Source organism: Schistocerca serialis, chromosome 6, assembly GCF_023864345.2.
Source record: "Schistocerca serialis cubense isolate TAMUIC-IGC-003099 chromosome 6, iqSchSeri2.2, whole genome shotgun sequence".
Taxonomy (NCBI): Eukaryota; Metazoa; Arthropoda; class Insecta; order Orthoptera; family Acrididae; genus Schistocerca; species Schistocerca serialis.
Window position 1 is genome coordinate 604,050,147 of NC_064643.1, and position 18,003 is coordinate 604,068,149.

Consider the following 18,003-nt stretch of genomic DNA (forward strand, 5'->3'; position numbering starts at 1 on the left):
CAAGAAAAGGGAAGGTATTTAGCAGTGACTCACTGAAGGAGTCATCCTGGCTTTGGCCTGAAATGAATGGGGAAACCACTGAGAAATATGGAAATTTTATCTTCCTCTTGTACTGAATGTAAGTCAGAACCTCATCCAGTCACCACCTTGCTCATTTGCTAGCTTCTAGAGGACAAGTTGCTATACGTATTAGCTGACAATAAGACAGCATCTCACAAAAATTTCTCAGTAGTATGGGGATACCACTCCGCTGTGCTATTTCCCTGTGTGATGTCATCTTTCTGTAAATAACTATGGATGCAGGATTTCCTAGAAGTTGGTGATTTAGCCTTGTGTGGAACTTGTTTTGGATTTGATTTCTTCTTGGATTGCAACCAGGTGGATCCATTATGACAATGATGCAAATGTTCAAAATCCATTATCTATATTGTTAAATAAATGTACTGATTATTAATAGTAGCTGTCTTCAGTGCACACATGATGTATTTAGTGTAATTAATTGTAACTGGCTCCCAATTAATGAAGGTAACATCACTGATGAGTCCTGTTTTAGGGGATGCTGAAAGTACATCAATTATGGCATATTCTTCTTAATGCAAACACTTTATTACATCTTTCCACACCACACATCAACATGGAATCCATAACACATCAGAACAACAGCAGAGATCATAGGTCATCATCATCAAAACAGCATAAAAGACAAAGATCACACTTTTAGGTCAAGTACTGTTTGTACCTTGACGACTGTCCTCAACTTTATCGATTCCTCAACTTCATCGATTCTCAAAGCGTCTGCCACATCAGCCCCCCACCCTCCTCCCATCATTCCGGAAAGCAGTAGCTCAGCCACACCTTCCAAGAGTTCCTTTATGTTGATCACTATTGGGGGAGTTCACCATCTGCACTGATTGTGAAAAACCTGGTGCACCACGAACCTGCAGAAAAATGCAGATCACCACTCCACAGGATTTTGTCTGCACAACTTCTGAGACAGTTGGTACAGGAGGCAGTAGTTGGAAACGTACATCTGAATGACCCTAATGTCCGTGGGCAGATCCTCACCTGTAGCCACACAACGTGATTGTCTGGTTGTTGTCAGAGTAAGCTGGCTTAAGATGATCCAGCGATACTGCATCCTGACTCACGTTCCAATCAATAATGAACGGCTTGTCATTCCTGTCAATTACTCGGTGGGACAGTATACAGTATACTGAGAAGCAAGTGGTAGTTTGACTGCATCATCTCTCACGCAAACCCAAAGATATGTAAAGAGATCTTTGTGATAGAGGAGCCTGGTAACGTGCCGCACAGGATTCACAGGTTGGAGACAACACATGTGCGTTTGGAAGGTTTGCAGAAAATCAATGTACTCCCCAACCAATAAACTTGGAGAACGTATGAGGGAAAAGAATTCACCCAGTATTTTTAAAGCTTCGCCATACACCTGCTGGGCGGTGGAGCATCCTAAGTTTTCCTAAGAACGGTTCTGAACCCAAGTACAACTAATGGAATTTCTCTTGTCCATAACTCTGAATAGCAATATAAAGCACCTTCGAGCAGGCGCTGCATACGCCCCACGACCCTGTTACTGGCGAGATGATAGCCTGTAGTCCTGACATGCTTGCAATCACACAGACGCATATGTTCATGAAACAGTTGACAATCTAACTGCTTGCCTGTCTGACGTTACCAAGTCGGGGTTATCACTTTAAAGGATGCCGAAATCACACCCTCAACACATAAGCTTGTTAATAGAAATACTTTATTATTTTTTTCCATAGCACACAGCAACATGAAATCGATAATATTTTAGAACAACAACAGAAAGCAAAGAGCAACATCATCAAAAAAAGCATAAAAGAAAAAATCACTTGTACACTCTTGGGTGAATGATTGTTTGTACCTGAACTAATGTCCTCGACTTTATCGATTCTCAGGGCGTCCGCGACACTATATTATTCTCTAGCTGTTCTAGAAATTTGAACAGATACATCAAGAACGAAAAAGAATCTGCACATTATTCTAATGAAGTGCAGGTCCAGGAAGGAAATGGTGTTATGGAACAGCTTCACTCTGTACAACTTTGCAATTAATTCTTAAGATCAGCGAGAATGCTGATGAATCCAAAGCTCATGCTTACCGTTCTCGCCTCTGGATCGAGCGAGATTAATCCAACAATGTGCCACAGGAAAATTCTATTCGGAAGAGACATGCATTGATTGTTGTCTGGTAACACAATTGATGCCCCCCATTCTCTCTCTCTCTCTCTCTCCCTCTCTCTCTCTCTCTCTCTCTCTCTGCCCACGAACAACGCTTACACGCAGTACGAATAAAATTTTTTCTCGCTGTATGTACTCGAAGTTTTGCGGTATTTTCAAGAAAATATCTCCAGTGCTGAAATACACGTGAAAAAATTACACGATAAAGTATATCGTAGCGGGACGAACAGTCGCTCGAAAAACAATTGGTAAATATTTTAAAAAGTCTTCTCCTTTTCCCATAAAATACTGTCAGCTCCAAGACTTTCGTTCTCATACTCTTTACTCACGATCTCCTGAGCGAGTGGATCGGTCGAATTCTATAAAAACAGAAATCGGTCAACTTTGAGCCGCGAGTCTTTTGAGGCCGGTCGCTGCCGACATTGGCGATCCGAAAGCACAGTGCCTGTGCGCATAATTTCCATAAAGCCCCCTTTTACACTGGTACGAATGGAAGCGAACACAAGCAGATATGCATTCGCTGACAGTTCGCCAGTGTTCACTATTATTAGTTAGTATCTGTGGACAACCGTTTACGCTAGAGGGAACGGAAATGAACACAAGATAACAAACATGGCCTCTGAAACTTGTGTTGTTTTTTTGGCGCTAATGATCGGCACACAGGATACAACACTATGCAGTTTGAGCCACGATGCACAACCCTGATATTGAAAGAGACCTTTTTGTATGAGAGCGACATTTTAGAAATACAGTTTGAAGACATAATGGTGCAAGTGAACTTCATAAAAAAAAGATGCCTTGCATCCAGAACCTTCAGTGACTTACCTTACACAGTACACGTACTTAAAGTGAAAAACATTGTATAAATTTGTCGTTTCACTTTGTATAATCTGTGACTTCATATAAACACTGGAATGTTTAAGGTTGTTTTTCTCGGAATAAACTCTACGCTTCTTATACAATTATAATTTCCGCTCGAGCCCCATCTTGCCCCCCGCCCCCCTGCCCCGTGTTTGGGTATGCAGAGATATGAGGTAGACTTATGACCTTAAATGGTCACAACAGCAGCCTGCTTCTTTTTACACTAAAAGACTGATGAACTCCCACAACGAAGGCACTCGGGTCGAATAGATTCCCCTTAAAAGGGAAACACTCGATACTTTGGAGTTTTGTAAATGGCGTAGGAATGGCATCAGGCGCTCCATAGCTGACGTAAATTATGACAGTGGAGAGGCGTATCAGCGCAAGTCGATTGTATGGAGTCAGCGCAATAAGGTGGGTCAACTTGAAGGCGTGACACGGTGGCAGTAAGGAACTGCTGTGTTCGGACGTGCCCGCGAGCACACCGTAATCTGAATTTCTCATTTCTTGGAATGGCGCAGAATCTACAACGTGTGAACAAGAAACTGTGTTCCGCTAGCACCCGTGTCACCACAGTGTACGAACAGCGGTCGTCAAAATACCCTAATCGACAGACACTTTCCGGACAATGTTGCACTCTCGATTCAAAAGAGAACGCGCAATGACGACTGGCAGAAGATAACAGAAATTCATGAATCTGTAAAAAGATCGATGAGCGAAGCATGCTACAGCTACTACCGTCACTTCGCAAAATAAATTGTCCAGAACCCGAGGTAATTCTGGACCCACGTAAAAACGCTAAGCGAGTCGAAGGCTTCATCCAATCACTCGTTGACCAGTCTGGCGTGGCAACAGAAGATAGCAAAAGGAAAGCTTAAGTATTAAATTTCAGCGTTGACGAAATCGTTCACACAGGAGGATCCGACAGACACCGTCGTTTGACAGTCTAACAGACTTCCGCATGGGGGACAAAGTTATAGGCATTCCAGGGGTAGAGAAGCAACTGAAGGAGTCGAAAACAAATAAGTCGTAAGATCCGGATGGAATCCCAGTTCGGTTTTACAGAGAGTACTCCACGGTAAGGGCCCCTTACTCAGTATGCATTTATCATGATCCTCACGCTCAGTGCAAAGTCCCAGGTGACTTAAAAAAAAGCGCTAATGACTTCTGTATATAAGAAGAGTAAAAGAACGGACCCGCAGAATTACAGACCAATGTCTTTAACATCGGTTTGCTGCACAATTCTTGGACATGTTCTCAATTCGAATCTAATAAATTTCCTCGAGGAGGAAAAGTTTCTGACCACAAATCAGCAGGCATTCACAAAGTAACGCTCGTGTGAAATTAAGTTTTGCCCTTTCCACATAATATCCTACAAACCATGGATGGAGGGCAATATGAAGGTTCCATATTCCTAGATTTCCGGAAAGCGTCCGACACTGTGATCCACTGCAGACTGCTGACAAAGTCCGACATAGGGATTAAGTCCCCACGTATGTGAGCGGCTCGAAAACTTGTTAAGTAATAGAAAACAGTACGTTGTCATCGACGGCGAGAGTTCATCAGTCAGGAGTGCCACAACGAAGAGTGATATGAATGCTCTTATTCTCTAGGTACATGAATGATCTAACGGAGAAATTTGCGGCTTTTTGCTGATGATGCTGTGGTTTACGGGAAGTTTCGTCGTTGTGTGACTGTAGGAGAGTACAAAATTAAGTAGAAAAAATTTCTAGATAGTGTGATGAATGGCAGATAGCTCCGAATGTGGAAAAATGAAAGCTGTTGCGGATGAATAGGAGAAAGAATCCCTTAACGTTCGAATTTAGGTTCAGTAGTAGGCAGCTTGACACAGTCACGTCTATTAAATATCTAGGCGTAACGTTGCAGAGAGATATGAACTGGAGCAAGTATATAAGGACGGTAGAAGTGAAGGTGAGCGGTCGACTTCGATCTATTCGGAGAATTTTGGGACAATGTAGCACATACACAAAGGAGACAGCGTATAGACACTGGTGCGACCCATTCTCGCGTGCCGCTCCAGTGTTTGGGATACTCTCCATGTCAGATGAAAGGAAGACGTCGAAGCAATTCAGAAGCGTGCTGCTAAAATTGTTGCAGGTAGATTGGATCATGGCGCGAGTGTTACAGAGAGGCTTCGGGAACTCGAATGGAAATCTTGGAGGGAAGACAACGTTATTTTCTCGGAACGCTATTCAGAACATTTAGAGAACTAACAATTGAAGCTGACTGCAAACGATTCTAGCGCCGCCAACTGACATTTCGCGCCAAGGACCACGAATATAAAAGCACTCCGTCTTCAGGCCACAAGTGGCCCATCGGGACCATCCGACCGCCGTGTCATCCTCAGAGAGGATGCGGATAGGAGGGGCGTGTGGTCAGCACACCGCTCTCCCGGTCGTTATGGTGGTTTTCTGTGACCGGAGCCGCTACTATTCGGTCGAGTAGCTCCCCAATTGGCATCACGAGGCTGAGTGCACCCCGAAAAATGGCAACAGTACATGGCGGCTGGATGGTCACCCATCCAAGTGCCGGCCACGCCCGACAGCGCTTAACTTCGGTGATCTCACGGGAACCGGCGTATCCACTGCGGCATCTACCACGAATATAAGATGCGACAAATTAGGGTTCGTATCGGGGCGTACGCGAGGCCCGTCCAGGAAGTAAAGCAACACGTTTTTCTTTTCTCGGCCATTTCGACTGCAAAAATTCGGAATTTGTTGTGGTAGGTCGTGAAATATTCGTGCTTCAGCCCTTACAGTTTAATCAAGTTCCGACAGGTGGCGGCACTACACGTAGCCCTTAGAATGACGGCTGTAACAGAGGTGCGTTCCAAGCAGAGACCTATCATTGAGTTTCATTTGGCGGAAAGCAGAGCATCGCAGGCATTCGCGGAACGTCTACAGAGACCTGTCAGCAAAAGCACGGCGAGTAGATGGGCGAGGCGTGTGTCAGCATCGCAACAAGGTCGCGCAGAACCTGGCAGATCTCCCGCGTGCCGACCAGCCGCACACAGCTGCGAGTCCTGCAGTGTTGGAACGTGTGGACACTCTCATTCGACAGATAACGAACAAATACCTCGCTCCTCAACAGGACGTCTCTGTTGGTAGTGCTGACATACTTGTCTACCAGTTGTCTGCCCGCCAGGTTCCTCACCACCTGACAGAAGATTGTGAAGAGCAACGAAGGACCATCTGTGCGGAATTGCTTGAAAGTTATGAGGCGGATCGTGGCAATTTTTTGTCGGAAATTGTCGCACGCAATGAAACGTGGTTTCATCACTTCGAACCGAACAAAACGGCAAACCATGGAGTGGCGTCATATCACTTCTCCTCCGAAAAAAAAGTTCAAAGCCGCATCCTCAAGAAATAAAACAGCCATTTTTGTTTTACATTTCTATTTTGAAAGTTCTGTAATTCCAATGGTATCTAATAAGTGATTTCGTGTAATATATTAAATCTCATAAAATTTATAATTCCAATTGTGTACAGGTAGGTCAAGCTTGTCCAATATATGTTCGCAATATTTTACATTTACAAATGAAGCCATAGTTACGAAAATTTAGGTTAGCATTGCTATCTTTCAGTATTTTATATAATATGATGTATATCCTATGTAAAAGTCTTTTTTTTTGTATATCCAGTGTCAGCATAAAATAAGTAAGGCTTTGTGGATAGTTACTCATAATATTGTTAAACTTTTAATTATTAATCTAATAAATTTGCACTGTAGCTTTGTTGACTTGATTGTTAACAAACATATACATAGTAGGAGCACAACGCTCAAAGGGGGTCAGTTGGACACCGTTTTGAGACGCAACCACTGTATTGTACATCTGTGCAATAATCTAATTGTTGTAATACAGTATTGTGACTATGTAGCCTGTTACGTGGAGTGGGCTCCCACTAAGAAGAAGTGGTGCAGTTTGTCATAAATAAACCAATTTAAAACGATTTGGTACCTGGATTATTTCATGGAATTCACACAACTTGATCCAGTAAGCAGATGAAATGGACCGAGGCAACGACTATTTCAGCAGCAACAACAGCAGCGGCGGCAGGGAGCACATTACTCTGAGTTACACCGAACTAAGATACGTATAAGAAATCAACTGAACTATATATGTGTCACTGCGGAACTAATTACTAAAGTGTAATGTTTTGGAAACTGTTCTAGCAGTAAACATTTACATTTGTCTCAAAGTAAGTCTTTGAGCGGTGGAGGCCAATGTGATCAGTAAGAAACACCCCCACGATCACACGTTTCTTGAATGTCTATGGAACACAAGAATAATTTTTGAGGACCCCAACGGCCTCGTATCACTTGCAGTCGAGATGTTAAAAATTTCGCCCCAGCAAAATTTCCCTGCCTCCCCACGTAACGTAACAAAGAAGTTTCGTTACACTCAGACGGTAAAGTCATGGCGATCGTCTTCTGGGACTCTGAAGGGGTTATTCTCTTTGATGACCTCCCTCACAGTGCACCCATCAACTTTGGAATGTGTTTTGGTATTCTCAGGAAATTGAAGATACTTCAGCGTGTTCGGTGCCACAAAAATGCAAACGACAATTCAAGTCCTTACCCAAGTCTGCGCACCCGAAAGCAGCTCACAAAACTTCTCTGGACTGTTCTCCCTCATGCTCCCTACAGCCTGCATCTCGTACTTTCCGACTTTCAACAATTTCGCTTAATGAAGGATGCACTCTGCGCGGAGCAGCTCGTGTATCATGGGGAGGTTATTGATGCAGCAAGATGTTGTCTCCGCCGTCGACCAATAGAGTGGTACCATTCGGGCATGCAGGCCCTCCCAGTAAGCTAGCCTAAGGCTGTCGCATTGAACGGAGCTAATGTCGAAAAATAAGGTTCTGTAGCCAAAAGATTGGGGACTAATACACTACTGGCCATTAAAATTGCTACACCACGAAGATGACGTGCTACAGACGCGAAATTTAACCGACTGCAAAATATGGAATCGGTGAGTTCAGGAGGGTAATACGGAACGCCCTGGTGGATCCCAACGGCCTCGTATCACTTGCAGTCGAGATGACAGGCATCTTATCCGCATGGCTGTAATGGATCGTGCAGCCACGTCTCGATCCCTGAGTCAACAGACGGGGACGTTTGCAAGACAACAACCATCTGCACGAACAGTTCGACGGCGTTTGCAGCAGCATGGACTGTCAGCTCGGAGACCATGGCTGCGGTTACCCTTGACGCTGCATCAGAGACAGAAGCGCCTCCGATGGAGTGCTCAACGACGAACCTGGGTGCATGAATGGCAAAACGCTATTTTTTCGGATGAATCTGTTTACAGAATCATGATGGCCGCATCCATGTTGGGCGACATCGCGGTGAACGAACATTCGAAGCCTGTATTCGTCATCGCCATACTGGCGTGTCACCCGGCGTAATGGTATGGGGTGCCATTGGTTACACGTCTCGGACAACTCTTGTTCGCATTGACGCCACTTTGAACAGTGGACGTTACATTTCAGATGTGTTACGACCCGTGGCTCTACCCTTCATTCGATCCCTGCGAAACCCGACATTTCAGCAGGATAATGCACGACCGCATGTTGCAGGTCCTGTACGGGCCTTTCTGGATACAGAAAACGTTCGACTACTGCCCTGGCCAGCACATTCTCCAGATCTCTCACCAATTGAAAACGTCTGGTCAATGGTGGCCGAACAACTGGTTCGTCACAATACGCCAGTCACTACTCTTGATGAACTGTGGTATCGTGTTGAAGCTGCATGGGCAGCTGTACCTGTACACGCCATCCAAGCTCTGTTTGACTCAATGCCCAAGCGTATAAAGGCCGTTATTACGGCCAGAGGTGGTTGTTCTGGGTACTGATTTCTCAGGATCTATGCACCCAAATTGTGTGAAAATGTAATCACATGTCATTTTTAGTATATTTGTCCAATGAATACCCGTTTATAACCTGCATTTCTTCTTGGTGTAGCAATTTTAAGGGCCAGTAGTGTATGTTTATTGGAAACCTGAATAAAACCAACCTGCTTTCAGTAAAGAATGTGTTGCATTACTTATTGAACGCCTCTCCTAGATAGTCTTTTCTTCCCCTCGGTCTGTTCGCAACTGGAACAGGGAAGAAAATAACTGGCAGTGTTACCCTCCGCCATGCACCATATGACGGCTTGCGGAGCACGTATGTAGATGTAGACGAGTGTCACGGCTTGTCAATCACAAACGGTTTCAAACTCTACAGGAACTGCTGCTGTATGTGAATGCAAGTCCATTTCAACCAGCTGCAGAGCGAACACTGGAAGGGACCTCGCAAAAAGCCTAACACACAGCGGCACATAGCTCAGCTCGTCTTCAATGGGCCAGACGATAGTTACAGGCTAGTGGCAGACGAATGGTCGGAAGAGTCGCGATTTTGCCTCTTCTCATATGATTCAAGGCCGGTGGCGCAGTGAAGCGTTTAACTCTCATTGGGTATAGTTGAAGATGGAAGTGGTTCTACGGTGTTTTAGGATGTTTTTCGCACCATCACTTGGACGCATTCATTCAGGTCACCGTGAAAGTGAAGCAGAATGTTTATTTCAACATTCTCAGTGGCCAAGTGTTGCTTTTTATTCTACGTGTTGATGACGAGTATGGCGAAAGCAGTGTTCACAGGGCTACACGCATACGTTGCTGGTTTGACGAATACTCAAGTGGTCTATAGCACCTCAACTGACTCGCTGAATCATGCTATCTTCAATCGCAGAGAAAATACCGGGTAATCAAAAAGTCAGTATAAATTTGAAAACCGAATAAATCACGGAATAATGTCGATAGAGAGTTACAAATTGCCACACGTGCTTGGAATGACATGGGGTTTTATTAGAACCAAAAAATTCAAAAGTTCAAAAAATGTCCAACAGATGGCGCTTCATCTGATCAGAATAGCAATAATTAGCATAACAAAGTAAGACAAAGCAAAGATGATGTTCTTTACAGGAAATGCTCAATATGTGCACCATCATTCCTCAACAATAGCTGTAGTCGAGAAATAATGTTGTGAACAGCACTGTAAAGCATGTCCGGAGTTATGGTGAGGCCTTGGCGTCGGATGTTGTCTTTCAGCATCCCTAGAGATGTCGGTCGATCACGATACACTTGCGACTTCAGGTAACCCCAAAGCCAATAATCGCACGGACTGAGGTCTGGGGACCTGGGAGGCCAAGCATGACGAAAGTGGCGGCTGAGCACACGATCATCACCAAACGACGCGTGCAAGAGACCTTTCACGCGTCTAGCAATATGGGGGTGGAGCGCCATCCTGCATAAACATCGTACGTTCCAGCAGGCTGGGGATGATGCGATTCTGTAACATATCGGCGTACCTCTCACCCGTCACGGTAGCAGTTACAAGACCAGTTCACACATTTCCTCGAAGAAAAAAGGCCCGAAACGGTAGATGTGGTGAATGCAACCCATACCGTGACTTTCTCGTCGTGCAATGGAGTTTCCACGACAGTTCTAGGATTTTCGGTAGCCCAAATTCTGCAGTTGTGGGCGTTGTCAGACTCTCGGAGTGTGAAATGAGCTTCATCGGTCCACAACACGTTACTCAACCAATCGTCATCTTCCGCCATCTTTTGAAATGCCCACACCGCAAATGCCCTCCGCTTCACTAAATCGCCAGGTAACAGTTCATGATGCCGATGAATTTTGTACGGATAGCATCGGAGGGTACACCCAAGTGCCAACCAAACAATAGTGTATGAAATGCCGGTGCGACGTGCGACTGCACGAGCGCCGACTTCCCCGTCCATAGACGAACCCGCTGCAGTTTCCATTTCTTCCTGAACTGTCTCAGCAGCGTTACGCCTTGTGCTCGGTCGGCCACTACGGGGTCTATCGTCTAAACAACCCGTGGCTTCGAACTTCGAAATCATTCTCGCCACAGCTGCATTTGTCAACGGACCTTTACCCGTTCGAATCCCCCTCCTATGGCGATAGGATCGTAACGCTGAACTAGCACATTCCCCATTCTGATAATACAGCTTCACTAAAAGCGCCTTTTCAGGTAATGTAAACATGCTGTGACTGCTGGCGTGTCTGATTCTCCCTCTCATTACAGCTCCTTTTATACACGATTGTCATGCGCAGTCACTGACGTTTCACTGTCCAGCGCCATCTGTCGGACATTTTGTGAACTTTATTTTTTTTTGGTTCTAATAAAACCCCATGTCATTCCAAGCGTGTGTGTCAATTTGAACCTGTCTATCTACATTATTCCGAGGTTTATTAAGTTTTCAAATTTATACTGACTTTTTGATCACCTGGTATATGGCGCTATCTGGAAAGCTGGTGAAACATAGCAATTAACATCCCTGCAATTTGATAACTAGTGTACTGGATCGAATGATCAACGCGTGGCTTGAAGTGGATGCGGCATTCCTCACCGAATTGACTCCATTATCGCGGCCAAGGGCGGTGTCAGACTGTATATAAGTGATGTAATTTGTAAAACAGACTTAGCCTGGTTTTTCTCTGTGTGTAAAGGGAGAATCTCAACAAGGATCGACCGTCCCAGGAGCTGGACTTGTGTCCCATCAGAAAGATGAGGGCTGAGTTACTCACGCGCCCGGATGTCGACGTCGGCACAGGACCAGAAGCGGTAGCTGCTGCCCCACTCGTCCGCCTGTCGCTGCAGACGCAGAGTGCAGTTGGCGCACGTGAAGTCGGGCGGCAGCTTCACCTGGTAGCTCTGCGCCCTGCAACAGCACCAGCGCAACACACGTCTCAGGCGTGGCCGTGGACGCCCTCAAAAATTTACCCAAGAGGGGGCATTATTCTAAAATTGCAGTTTTCTGTACGACTGATTCAGTGAGTCTGAGAATTGATCATGGTTCAAATGTCTCTGAGCACTATGGGACTTAACATCTGAGGTCATCAGTCCCCTAGAACTTTTAGAACTACTTAAACCTAACTAACCTAAGGACATCGCACACATTAATGCCCGAGGCAGGATTCGAACACGCGACAGTAGCGGTCGCGCAGTTCCAGACTGTAGCGCCTAGAACCGCTCGTAATGGGTCATGCCCAAGAACTATACTGCCTGACAAAAAAAAAAGTGAGGCACCCAGACGACATTGTCAGCATACACATCACCGGTGGAGACGTAAATGATTAAGGGTGCGATTGTACATGACAGGTAGAACGGCCACCAGAGCGCATCAGCGTTGTGCGTGTTCAGTGTTGTCATCGTGCCTCGTAGGGTATAAAAGGGATGTAGAAAGTGTGAGGTGCTGGGTGATGGCTGTGAAGGGCACGGAGGTGCCGTGCGCTAATATGAGACTGCGTTATTAGGCCCTGACAGTTTGAAAGCGGCCTCATTGTGGTCCCCATTTGACCAACTGGTCTAACCGCGCAACATCCAGATTTGTGGAGCATTCGTTTCTGACTGCGGTCCAATATTGGACTGCATGACGATATGAGGGCAGCCAAACTGAAATCACCAAGAAAATACTGTTATTGTTTTTATCTTCTACATAGACCACTTCGTCTGAGGCTGAAATGATTTACAATTAACCTTCCTTAGATATACGAACTAGCATTTTCGTAAGGGATTTCAAACTTTGCGCCGGCCGGAGTGACCGAGCGGTTCTAAGCGCTTCAGTCCGGAACCGCGCGACTGCTACGGTCGCAGGTTCGAATCCCACCTCGGGCATGGATGTGTGTGATGTCCTTAGGTTAGTTAGGTTTAAGTAGTTCTAAGTCTAGGAGACTGATGACCTCAGATGTTAAGTCCCACAGTGCTCAGAGCCATTTGAACCATTTTTTGTACCCTTGATGACTGCAAGACACAAAGGTTTACGCCTCGCCTGGGCCCGTCAACACCGACATTGCACTGTTGATGATTGGAAACATGTTGCCTGGTCAGACGGGTCTCGTTTCAATTTGTATCGAGCGGATGGACGTGTACGGGTATGGAGGTAACCTCACGAATCCATAGACCCTGCATGTCAGCAGGGGACTGCTCAAGCTCTGTAATGGTGTGGGACGTGTGCAGTTTGAACGATATGGGACCCCTGATACGTCTACATACGACTGATAGGAGACTCGTACGTAAGCATTCTGTCTGGTCACCTGCATCCATTCATGTCCATTGTGCATTCCGAAGGACTTGGGAAATTCCAGCAGGACAATGCGACACTCCACACGTCCATAACTGCTGCAGAGTGGCTGTTGGAACACTCTTCTGAGTTTAAACATTTCCGCTGGTCACCAAACTCACCAGACATGAACACTGTTGTGCATAAATGTTCAAATGTGTATGAATTCCTAAGGGACCAAACTGCTGAGGTCATCGGTCCCTCGACTTACATAATACTTAAGCTAACTTAAACTAACTTAAGCTAAGAACAACATACACACACACTCATGCCCGAGGGAGGACTCGAACCTCTGGCGGGAGGGGCCGCGCAATCCGTGACATGGCACCTCTAACCGCGAGGCCATACCGCGCGGCTGTTGAGCATATCTGGGATGCCTTGCAACGTACTGTTCAGAAGAGATCTCCACTCCCTCGTACTCTTAGGGATTTATGGACAGCCCTGCAGGATTCATGGTGTCAGTTTCCTCCAGCACTACATCAGACATGATTAGAACCCATACCACGTCGTGTTGCGGCACTTTTGCGTGCTCACGGGGACCCTACACGACGTTAGGCAGGCGTACTAGTTTATTTGGCGCTTCAGTGTATAAATATAAATGGAACACGAAATTGACAAGGGACTTGATTTCCAGAAAACAATTATTTTTCACATTCTCAATTTAATTTGAAATCGAAATTACATTAGAAACTGTAATTATTCTTGTATTTGTAATTAACTCTGAGCTGTAAGAGAAAATGATGAATAGTAGAGTTAGCCTCTCTGAATAGAATATCGATTGTATTTGTGATATCGCAGTTTCGCGAGTGTTATTTTGATATCACTGTTCTTTTCGACATCCTTTGGGTGAGTTGCTCACACGTTTCTGTTGTAGGCAGTTGTGGCAGCGATTTGGAAGGATTGTGTTACGTTGAAAGTGCAATATGGCAATAAACGTGTTTTGAAAAGAATACACAATCCTGCAACGACATATTATACACTTAATGTAAGTGAAATAGCCTGGATATCTCCACGTAACTACTCCATAAAGGAATCATCCACTTTGACTACTGTTCTGCGAAAAACTGTGAGAAAAATACACAATTTTTGCCAAGAAACAAGGTAAGTCGACCACAAATTTTACTAAAATTAGAGAAGTTAATTAACTATACCATTCATTCTCAAGCTCATGCTTTACGTAGATGAACATATTTTTTTATTCCAAATAAAACATAGTTAATGCTTAGTTTGTAACAATTATCAATAATTATTTTCGACCATTATTTGAACAGGTTAATGAGTGAAAGGTCAGAATACATAGCGGCGACCATCTACGGGTGACAAGTCGTGTTACTTATACAGATGGACATCGATATGACTTACGTAACATCGTCCCGGATGAACTCCGAGTTTCCCACTTTAGGCGTCAGATCGAGCACCGGGCGGTCCAGGCTATCCAGCACTTGCAGTTTGTAACCACCCTGTGAACAAAAATATGGAAAATCAATAATCGACACGCACTGGTCTCATATGTATTATGACAATGCAATGTACAAGTTACACATTTTATTGGTCTGCGTGTCTTTTGTTGATGTACTAGCATCTTCATTCGGCCCACATCCCTGAAGGTTGTTCTTCTTGATGAGACGTACGGAGCACGGTGGATGAATGAATCAATCAAGTACGCAACACTTTCAATACAGCAAAAAAAAAACAGAAAGCGGAGTCACTCTATAGGAGTTGCTGGAGCAACTAAAGCAGCAATGTTATTAATCAGGATTTGTGCAGTTTTGTCAGATAGTGACAGTGTTGGTGAACTGTATCTGTTATTGATGCACAATGATTGTTCATATTTTTGTATACGCTCGCTGTGGTTCTCATTACCAGCCTATTGAAAATATGGTAAATGGACATGGCAACACGAAAAACGTAGCAACTGTTGCTCGTTCGAGAAAGATGATAAAAACGAATGTTCCAGGCGGTAATTTTATAGGCGTAGCATTCTAACGCGAGTTTCTAGCGCAGCCATTATTGTGGTTTCTGAAACTGAATTTTGTTTGTTCTTCGGTACCTTGTGTTTAAGCAGGCGTCCGTGTATTGTTAATGCAACCAATGAACAACGTGGAATCAATATGTAAATTCGGAACCGGTAATGGCGCTTTTTTCCAGTAAGGTAAATCAAAACCAAACTGTGACTGGCTGTGGTGTAATCTATAAGCGCTCTGACAAGGATTTGTTTCTGTTCTTTTTCATCTTGATTTTGCTTGCACGATCGTTATTAGTGTCACTTCAAAAATGGAATAGTTTCCGTGACAAATATTCTTCTATAGTAACTACGAATTGCCATCTACTGACAGAGTGACATGCTCTAACGCTCTAACATGTAATATCCTTTTTATACATAACCGTTTTCACAATTATGGGAATGTAGGAAAGTATGCATTTGTTGATTTATCCTTGATGCGTTCAAATCTTCACGAATTTTGACACGAGGATTATTTTGTCATAACAAAGACGGAAGAGGAGGAGATTATAAGTTAACATCGACGTCCCGTATCACCTCTTCGGTCGGTGTATTTTGTTTATGGATAGCGATAACGTTTCCAAAATCTGAATTTCTGTATAAACAGTCCACTGTTTGACAGCATTAAATGCCAGGCGTCCACTACGATAAAGTGGCTTGCATGTCTGATACAAAAAAAAGCACTGTTTCATTGGCTTCCGTTTTTGGGCTTTGTCATACATCACAAAGGTCCTCAGAAGAGGGTAAGTACATAAAATTACGCGTTTAACAAGGAAGAATAGCCTCTAAAGTCACGAAGACACTCGTTCATTAGAGACGGGCGATTTAACAACAAAGCGGTGTATTCGTTTTGTCTTAAAGTGAGAGATTTGCAGGCACGAAGCTACTCGCTTTTGATGTATATTGTCAACAGTGAATCACAATTAAAAAATAATGGCAGCATTCAGAAGTAAGCTGCTTAAGAAAAAGGTGAAAAATTGACCAGCGCCGAGAGTGCTCCCCCCCCTCCCCCCCCCCCCCCCCCGCCCCTTTCCCCTGCTCCTATCGCTTTCAGGCATAGTCGACCTTTTCGCAATGTCTTTCACCCATGACGTCTTATGTTCATACATCACGCTAACTCATACATTTTTGGGTGAAGGCGTCTCTAAAGACCTGAGCCAGAGCAATGCATGGGACGTCAGTCCCAGAAACAGGAGTGAAATGTTTTGTGTAATAGATTTTGAGTTATAACTGCTAAGTTAATTATGCAACCACAAGTAAGTTATGTCACTCACAGATTACACAACTTTAATATGTTCGCTTTCTCTCATTCCCTGAGAAGAGGGAAGAGTGCAGAGCAAAACCTGCAACAACCGGCACAGCTGAGTATTGCATTGTCGACAGCACGTCATCGCTTCTGCTGTACAAAGTGGAAGATCGTAGATAGCGAGTCACTTACGTGCAAATGCTTTATTTGTTTAGAATTAATTGCATATATCCCCAGTGTCTATCTGTTTAGTGTGTTATGGTCGAATATCAAGAAGGCTTCCTTTCCGACATACCACGACCATGATTCATGGCTCAAAACAAGAAGTTTTGAAAGCAGTATCATTTACTGTAATGAAAAGTGACAGTAATAACTTGAATGACGCTGTTCGAAAGCAAACAGTGTTAGAAACAATTAAACTAGATAAACAGAGCACTTTAGTTGCTTCAGCTGCAAAGTAAAGGTTCATAATTTTCTCCAATGTTATTTTAATAATAATATCAGTTGATTATGGCTTATACCTTACCGATAAAGAAAATGAAGAGAGAAGAAACTTAAAAGAAGTTCCAGAAAAAATTAATGTAGAGGAGCGTGCAAAAGGGCAATATCAATGGTAGAGTAAAAGGAGATGGAGTGGTGGGGGAAGGATGCGATGCATCTTTCCACGGCTACATGCCCCTTAATCACAATGTCTCGATTTTAAAAAAAAGCTATGAAAAGTGACGGGCAATGTATATTTCATTCATTTATTTATTACACAGTGTTTTTCTCGTCGATACTGTCACAGGTATAAGGAAGTGTTGGGCCATCAAATGCTCATAGTTATTTTTATTATTTATTTTTATATCTTTATTACAAATTTTTTCGTTGTCTGTAGGGGCTTTCAAGCTAATATAGGTACGTTCCAAGTGTTGTTTAGGCAAATGGCAAAAACAGAGTTGGAAACATTTGCTATTTTGAAAGACGCAGCCAAGGCGACCAACTGCAGCGCTTCCTTTGTCATATGTTTCACAATACAGTAGACAATTTACAATAAGACACTACATTTTATGAATGATTTGTATTCCCAACTTATTCTCAGACTCTTCGTTTATTGACAACTTTCAGTGTCTTGTTTGATTCAAGTTCCTGGGACCATATTAAACTTAAGATTTTGCCGCCCCCAAAAACCTGCCCTCCTGGGCGTTGTCGCGGTTCGCTCTGCCCTCCCCCCCCCCCCCTTCCCCCCGCCTTTCGCTCCTTACAGCACCTGCATATCTGAGAACGTGTTCAGGCTTAGACTCAAGGGAAGTGGCGAATGAAAGAGTTAGCCTTAAGGGGGGGGGGCGATGCCTGCTAAAAAAAAAGAACCAAAATAAACGCTGTCAGTCTGAAAGTGCACATCTCAGCACACCTGTGGGCGCTGGATTCTCCTTAGCAAGCTGTACTCAAAGTGGTCGGAGACGTTGCTGCCCAAGCCAGCCAAAAATGTCCAACTGTGTGTGAAATCTTATGGGACTTAATTGCTAAGGTCATCAGTCCCT

At 44.2% G+C, this 18,003-nt stretch overlaps 1 protein-coding gene across 4 annotated transcripts in view; it reads right to left on the minus strand.

The window, feature by feature from the left end:
• Window positions 1-18,003, minus strand: part of LOC126485139 (uncharacterized) — a 504,509-nt gene that overhangs the window by 105,162 nt on the left and 381,344 nt on the right. For all 4 annotated transcript variants that reach the window (XM_050108800.1, XM_050108799.1, XM_050108802.1 and 1 more), the window contains exons 4-5: window positions 14,595-14,692; window positions 11,698-11,831 (exon numbers count right to left, since the gene is read on the minus strand). In XM_050108800.1, the coding sequence (XP_049964757.1) occupies window positions 11,698-11,831; window positions 14,595-14,692 (232 nt within the window). The remainder of the gene's footprint in view (window positions 1-11,697; window positions 11,832-14,594; window positions 14,693-18,003) is intronic.